The sequence below is a fragment of the Aristolochia californica genome, unplaced genomic scaffold, assembly GCF_029961685.1.
Source record: "Aristolochia californica isolate CCGP_79_NKW_82.1479 unplaced genomic scaffold, dmAriCali1.0.hap1 SCAF_10, whole genome shotgun sequence".
Classification (NCBI taxonomy): domain Eukaryota; kingdom Viridiplantae; phylum Streptophyta; class Magnoliopsida; order Piperales; family Aristolochiaceae; genus Aristolochia; species Aristolochia californica.
In genome coordinates this window covers 28,759,281-28,766,737 of record NW_027181771.1, presented here as the reverse complement: position 1 = coordinate 28,766,737, position 7,457 = coordinate 28,759,281, and the positions used below count along the sequence as shown (strand labels likewise).

Here is a 7,457-nt window from a genome sequence, read left to right as displayed (position 1 = left end):
TCAACATGAATACAGGATGAAACTGAAGCATGTATATTAAACATAACAAATCCCCAAAACTGCCAACAACCCAACTATAAAACCACGTGATAAAATAACAGCAAAATATCTATAGTAATGCAAAATTTGGTAAATGATATTCAAATCGGAGCCTTCCTCTAAGAACCTCAAGCATCTTACATTTCACCTGATTTGCTGGTCATTCTCCATATGGCCTGCTCAACCAAGTCACCTACTTGACAGTACTCTCATCTATCGCTTACTTACATTTCATCTGATTTGCTGGTCATTCCGCATATGGCCTGCTCAACCAAGTCACCTACTCAACTGTATTCTCATCTATCAATCAACCAGAAAGCTGCTTTAGTACCAACCTCATATACAAAACTGTCAAGGCCTTTAGGTTTTCAAAGAGAAAATTGAAATAGTTCACAACAATCTATGATCCTGAAAAGGTTCTCTACCAACAGACAAATACCATCTTCACACCAAACAGCACAAACTTAAGATATAGAACAAGTTCTGTCCAACGAATTGATTAACCAACTATAGCTAGCAAACAGCCAAATCATCATAAAGAGTCTCTAATTCTTAAAAGACACTTAAAAAGCTCGACGAAACAACAAATCTGAATGTAAAACAGACATTACCAGAAAAATAAACTACTAGCAAGGCTGCACAAAGCTGCATCAAAGGAATATCTCAGGAAACTGTCATTTATCAACTTCATCTGCCAGTAGCAAAGACAGACATATCAAACAGAAGTACTGTATAACAGGAGACAGTCACTCTATAAGATATGATTGTCCCATTCTTCAGAACATAATCTATGGCTAATCAAAGCTGTAAACAAGATAGAGTTTTACAAAAAAAAGAAAAAAACAAAACCATCAAAATGTTTCCAAGCCATAGTTAACAAAATTAATGACTAATAGCCTTCTTTGCTCGGAGAGACTCAAGTGCTTTATTTCGTAGATCGATCTCTAGTTTCTTCTGCTCCAACACTGTTCCCTCCAAATCACTTGTATGTGCGACCCTCCTAGGCTCAACATCACCATCTGTATCTCCACTAAGGTTTTGATTTCTCTCCACATCTGAGGGTGGGGTCACAGTATCAACATGCTGGGGTTTCAGCTTGCCAGCACGGCGCTCTTCCTTTTTGCGGCGTCGCTCTTCACGCCTCCGACGTTTCTCTTCCTTCCTCAATCTCTTCTCCTCCTTTCTTTTTCTCTTACCCTCTTTCCTCTCATCCATTTGAGAATCATACTCAACATCATCCACATAGCTCTCTGTCTTCTTGTATTTTCTCTTCTCCACTTTATGTGATCTAGATGTCTCCCTTTTTTCAGAATCTGAACCATAAGAATTTGCTCCATTTCGACCCATCTTTTTCACAGATTTCTGCATCTCATTTGTTTTCCGATCATGATCCCCATATTCATCATTAGTATTAGTAGAAGTCAGTCTCTCATGAACTTTAGAATCTTCCCTAGATGACGATTTCTTTGAAATAACTTGATCTGCATTTAACTTATCACCAGCGGAATAAGAAAGCTTCCCACGATGCTTAGCTAATAGTTGTTCATTACAATCTTGATCAAGCAATTCTTTCCCCATTCGCCCAGTACTATACTCTATTTCTTCTGATACAAGTGAGGTGCGCTGACTATGCCTTTCAGGAGACACCTTTTTTGCAGAAGTTTCAGCACTGACAATTAAAAAAAAAATCATCATGAGCGAAAAACTAAACATGCTTAAAAAATATAAAAATAAAAATAAAACATCAACAAGAAAGTACTGATCTGTAGGATGCCACAAGCACCTTCTCTGGCGGTGAACCTCGGATTGATTGGCAGGCTTTCTGCCTAGAGAATCTTCATCATGATCAAAGTCCACAAGAGGCCTTTCCATGCCAACCCTAGTAGGTGAATAACTTGCTTTCTTCCGCAAAGGAACAGGCCCATGACCAGATTCCTCTCTAATAAAGAACAAGCAATAAAAAGTATGCCAGTGTAAGATTAAAAAAAAAAATTTCCTACATAACAAGGAACAGTAAGAAAACAGCTATTGAGGCCTATTCAACCTTGCATGATGGATATCAATCTCCTCTTTACTTGATTCTAGAATATCATAACAAACTGCACGTTTCTCAGGTTGCTTAGGAGGGCTCTCAGATGAGCTGCACATCATTCAGGAAGGGACAAACCCCTTCAGCAATTTTCACCACATACCTTGGTAGTGATACTGAAAACTATATATCCTTCTACAAAGAGCACAACAAACAAATACACACCTCCAATCTACAACAGGACTCTTCTTCCGCTTGCTTGGAGGAGAATGTGATAGGCTTGGAGATCTCTCAGGCCTCAATCCCTTGTTAGGAGGATAACTCAGCTCCCTCAGGTCACGCTGTGGAGACCTTAAAGAAATTTGTGACTTACGTGAATCCTCTGCCTTGCGTACTGTGCCAGACCATTCAGCCTCTCTCTCAAAAGATGCACTAGGAATGGGAGACACAGGAGATTTCTTCCTCTGTAACCTGATAACCATTTTTATGAATTAGGGTAAAATGCATGAGAACCACAGGAAACGGTTTTACACAAAAACAAGAGTAAGGTAAGACTACCCCGAGGTTCAACATACACACAACAAAGCTAAGGCTGTCCGGAGATCCATAGAAAGTACCTTCTAGAGGCAAACTCATCATGGCTTTCCATAAAACCCACACCATTAGCTCGACCATCATGATCCCTACTCAAGCTCCTACGGTTCCGGTGAGGAATTGGACTTCTGTATGGACTGCAACCCCAGTACATAAATAATTCAATTCATCGCTTAATTAAAAATATATATATTGAGGATAAAGTGGATCCTACAACCACCGGACAGGCAGAGACATCTAAAACCAATTACCTATAGTTTTTTCGTGGAGAAGTTTGAGAATCAACCGCACGCCTTGGAGAGGACCTCACAGGTGACTTCCTCCTTTGCCTTGGGGATCTAGGTGGTGGTGACCTCCTCCTCAAAGGAGATGGAGAATGACGTCGAGAAGGGAGTGCAGATCTCCATCGTGGAGAAACAGACCTACGCCGAACAGGCAATGGCGATCTTCTTCGAATAGGTGGGGATCGACGTCGTAGAGGAGAACGAGACATCTCTCTCAAGGGTGAAGGAGATCTGCGTCTGCTGAGAGGTGGAGATCTCCGTCTATTGGGCGGTGGAGACCTACATCGTTTGGGAGAGGGTGATCTAAGATGCCTTGGAGAAGGTGATCTAAGATGCTTGGGAGAGGGAGATTGACGTCGCCTGGGTGAAGGTGATCTGTGTCGCCTGGGTGAAGGCGATCTGTGTCGCCTGGGCGAAGGTGGCCTGCGGTGCCTAGGGGAGGGAGACCTGCGTCGTCTAGGGGAGAGTAACCTGCGTCGCCTAGGGGAGGGTGACCTGCGTCGTGAATGAGGAGATAATCTCCTAGTTGCAGAAGATCGAGGAACTTGTGGTGGCTGCATGCTGTGAGGAGAGACAGAATGCTTGCATGGAGAATGATAACGCCTTCCCACAGAAATAGACTGTCTCCGTTTTGGAGGTGATCGAGGCATGCTCCTCGATTTCTGCCTTTCACTAGGAGAAGAAAAAATGAACTTACAGCCAATCAGCATAACAAGATAAAAGTGCTTTTTTCCTTAAAATGAACATATTCACTAATCCTGGTGATAGGGTTCCTTCTTAAAAATTAAAAATATTCCATAAATTATGAGATCAAGTTGCTTCACAGAAAGAAGTATACTCTGAGTAGCTCTGCGAGCGAGAAAATGATTTGCTGCTTGACCTGACAGGAGAAGGTGTGTTTCTGCAAGAAAATAAGAAGTTGCTTTTACTGTGACATCCAAAACATTCCACAAGATTTACTGTTTAGGGTTTATCCAATGTGATGAATTATATAAAAATAAGTATCAATAAGAATGACCTACCGACGAGTTGGCGACTGACTCAAGGAACGTGGGGAACGGGACAGCCTAAAAGGAAAAAGACAACTCTAGCTTAGAAAATCCAAAGAGACACAACAGAAATGTTTCTTTTTCTATTTTCAGTTACTTGTCCACATATTAGTCTATACCATCCTCCTTCAAAAACCATCAATACCAACCTAACTGTTACCTTAGATCATCAGTGGCAAAAAGCAAATGCTTAAATTATCATGATGGCAAAACCCTACATACTGAAACAAACACTATTAGAACTACACTTCTATGATCGAGAATGTAAGAAAAGATATAAATTGAGGAAATAAGTTGAGACAAATTGCTCAAAATAAAGAGTGTCTGATGCTGGTCTTATTCTACTATGTGTTTGTGTGTGTTAGAGAGTGCAATGGAGAGAACAAAATCAAGATTTGAGGTCGTAAAGAACCAAAACTATGCTATGAACACTTATTGATTTTTATCGAAGCAAAAAAAAAAAAAAAAAAAACACATGTAATTTTAATTCCTACATGAGGACAGAGCACAAACACCATGGAAGAAACCAGAAATGTGATAGAATTGAGTAATAGGGAGTCGCACTAGTTGCCGTTACATAGCGAAATGATGCCCATACAGCAAGAAATAAATTTGAAAGATTACAACAGACACCAGTGCATAGTAACTTGGTAAATAATGAATCTGCACAGAACTGGATATTCGATCCAGGTTTCTATGTTGCATACTAGTAATCTAGACAATCCCCCATTTTGAATGAACAGTCACAGCTAAATTTCAGGCCATGGTTAATTTAAGATGCAGCATTGACATACAACACATATGTGGAAACTGTAAAACGTACAGTACAATGGAGAAGCACACATCATTGTGTGAAGTGTAACTTATGTTATAGGCAGTGGAATTGAAAAAAATGGTGACTTAAAGCAGCCACTAGAAACAAATCAAAGTATCCTTGAGAACCTTTTTGAATAACATGATATCTTCCAAATAGCAGTAAACCAAAAATGCTTCACAGGATTTAAGTTCATACTTCAATTATTCCAATTACCACATTTGAAAAGTCAATTTAAACATGCTCAAAATCTCCTAACATGGTAAGTAGTAGTGCTTAGCAGAGTCAAAAAGTGAGAATCCATACTGAATATTTAAGGTATAAAACAAACAGCATCATTTAAAAATGACTGCTCAACCAAGCAAAATTGTATGATATGAAGAAACATATATTATAAAATACTAAAACGAAAAATAGTTGAGCACATGTGCTCTCAAACACTTGTTTTCCAAATTATCTGCCCTTACAGGATTCTCCGTACGATCAAATTTGGGTAGAAAGTATGTGTCAACCATATACATAAATACGTGTGTATATGAAAAAATAGCAGGAAATGCTAACCTGGTCCTTCTCTCTGACCCATTCCTCTCATCCAGTCCGCTCTCTTCATCAGAGCGAGCAGTTACACTCTTCTTAAAATCTCCATCAGAAATATTTGCAACTCTTGAGACATCGGTGTCACTATCCTACAGTAGTTTGAGGTAAAGAAGGACATGAACCCAAATAATTGCAGAAGCAGGCTGAATACCAGAAAAAGAAAAGAGGAAGGTCAAAACCAAAAACTCTTAAAACGTGGGAAATAAATCTTGCTCAAATGGAAAAGTTACCATCTTCCTTGTGGATTCATAATCCCTTCCCTCTTTTTCTTTCTTTCGCTGAATCTCATGAGTAATTCGATCTGCCTCTACCTGTAACAAAGAATTGGACGCTTAAGGACCAAATTTGCTGTTTTATTAAACTTCTGGACCAAATATTAACAGAAGAAAATATAGTTCTTCCAATATATGAATGAAGACCTTCTTTTCCACTTTCAAAAGAAAATAATAAAAGACCTTCTTTTTCCGTGTCTCCTCTTCCTTGGCATCCAAAAACTGCTGAGGGATGCCACTAGCATTTTTTTCTGCGCTAAGTAGCAATGCCCATAGTTCTTTCATGAACTTTCCAGTGTTCTTCTCCATGAATCCGGTCAGCTGGATCTGTATCTGTTTTCCATCAACGTTCTGCAAAAATCATTGCCCGTTCCTCAGCACAGTAATAAACAAAGTCAACAGCAACCTCTTGAAACATGAGACACGATAACACGAGAAACAGCTTACCTTGGCATCAAGAAGACCATAGATAAAATTGATAAGTACTTCATCTTCAAAACCAAGGAGCTCGGTCGCCCTAGCTGCAATCCAGGGTTTTATAACATCTATCTTCACTTTCTTCATGTCCACCTAAAAAGGAAGAAAGAAAACTCAATTCCACTAAAGAAGTTCACACCAGACAGGATAAACGAAATAGCTAGATTCCAGGCGTCCACTAAAGCAAAGATTTCGATAGAATGTAAACAGAGTAAAAACAAACCAAGTGATCCAGTTCCGGGGCAAATTTCTGCGATTTGAGCAGTTTCGCCTGCTTATTGGAAAAGCGAGTATCCTGGTCCGCAGACGTGCCCTGAGAGAACGGGAAATCAAATTGACGTTTCACTGATTCAGAACCAGAAACTATAATGTAGCAAGACAGACCGATTAGCCCCAAAAATTCGTGTAACTACACTTCAGCGGGAAAAGCGCATACGAGGATTGATAAACTAACCCGAAAGAAACCGCCCGACATCTTTTGGGATTGTGGATGGCGAGAATCGACTGTATTTCTTCACTCGACAAAGGTTCTAATCAAATGAAGAGAACAGGAGCTCTGCAAGGACTTTTAAGCCATTTTCCCCGTTAGGGTTTGGGGATACCAATTATCTCTGACGAAGCTGGCATGGAGAATGAAGCGTTTTTTTATATGCTAAAGGCTAAGGCTTCGCAAGTACAGCAGACTCCATTGATTTATTTGAGCTTTTGGATTTTTCGTTTCGCAAATTGTTTTCTTTTACACGTTACCACCCCATGTAGATGTGAGCAAACAGGGTATCGGGTCCGACCCTAGGGAGGATTTCCCCCCATGGTGAGAGTCAAAAGAACTTGGCGCAGAAAAGTGCGCTGCAACAAATTTCCGTGCCCCGAACCGGACCATATGGTCTACTTATATGGTACATTTAAAAGTGGAATACATATTTAATTAAAAATAATTTATTTTTATTATTAAAATTTAGTCTAATTAATTTACATAGATGGTTAAAATAACTTATATATTTTATATAATTTTATAGCTTATTATTATTCATCCCCATATTTAATCAAGTTGAGTGATACTATGCTTGGAAGGTACTCATGTACGTAGCCATTATCATACAAATTATAGATATAAGTGGGTATTGTGAAGTTTGAACAAAACCAACCAATTGAACTTGGTTCAATTGGACCTCATAGTCGTGGGTGTGTCGAGAATCCCATACAGGGGTACCCAAAAAACTTAGATGTTTTGGGTGTATCAAATGACATTTCCAAGTGGTGTATTGGGTAACTGAAAGCTACGAATAAATTAATTTTTAAAAA

General features: G+C 39.4%; 1 protein-coding gene across 3 annotated transcripts; it reads right to left on the bottom strand.

The window, feature by feature from the left end:
* LOC137935106 (uncharacterized) lies at nucleotides 1–6,787 on the bottom strand. 3 transcript variants are annotated; one of them, XR_011109226.1, is made up of 15 exons: nucleotides 6,610–6,787; nucleotides 6,379–6,468; nucleotides 6,126–6,248; nucleotides 5,862–6,029; nucleotides 5,637–5,717; nucleotides 5,371–5,495; nucleotides 3,969–4,013; nucleotides 3,785–3,847; nucleotides 2,914–3,618; nucleotides 2,686–2,799; nucleotides 2,294–2,539; nucleotides 2,084–2,179; nucleotides 1,823–1,978; nucleotides 651–1,708; nucleotides 1–339 (listed from the first exon to the last, which is right to left on the bottom strand). XR_011109226.1 is itself a non-coding variant. In XM_068779772.1 (14 exons), exons 1-14 carry the CDS (start codon nucleotides 6,628–6,630, stop codon nucleotides 922–924), a joined length of 2,820 nt encoding a protein of 939 aa, XP_068635873.1. In that variant the 5' UTR covers nucleotides 6,631–6,787; the 3' UTR covers nucleotides 605–921. The 3 variants fall into 3 exon arrangements, 1 of the variants encoding a protein (XP_068635873.1); XR_011109227.1 differs by lacking the exon at nucleotides 2,084–2,179; XM_068779772.1 differs by lacking the exon at nucleotides 1–339 and having other exon boundaries at nucleotides 605–1,708.
* Nucleotides 6,788–7,457: the final 670 nt, after the last annotated feature.

Excerpts from the sequence above, each read along its gene's own strand:
- LOC137935106 (XM_068779772.1), bottom strand. The coding sequence starts at position 6,630 with ATGTCGGGCGGTTTCTTTCGG. Across the intron at positions 6,249-6,378 it reads CCCCGGAACTGGATCACTTG|GTGGACATGAAGAAAGTGAA; the intron begins GTTTGTTTTTAC and ends CTTCCTTTTTAG. Across the intron at positions 4,014-5,370 it reads GGGTCAGAGAGAAGGACCAG|GCTGTCCCGTTCCCCACGTT; the intron begins GTTAGCATTTCC and ends TTTTCCTTTTAG.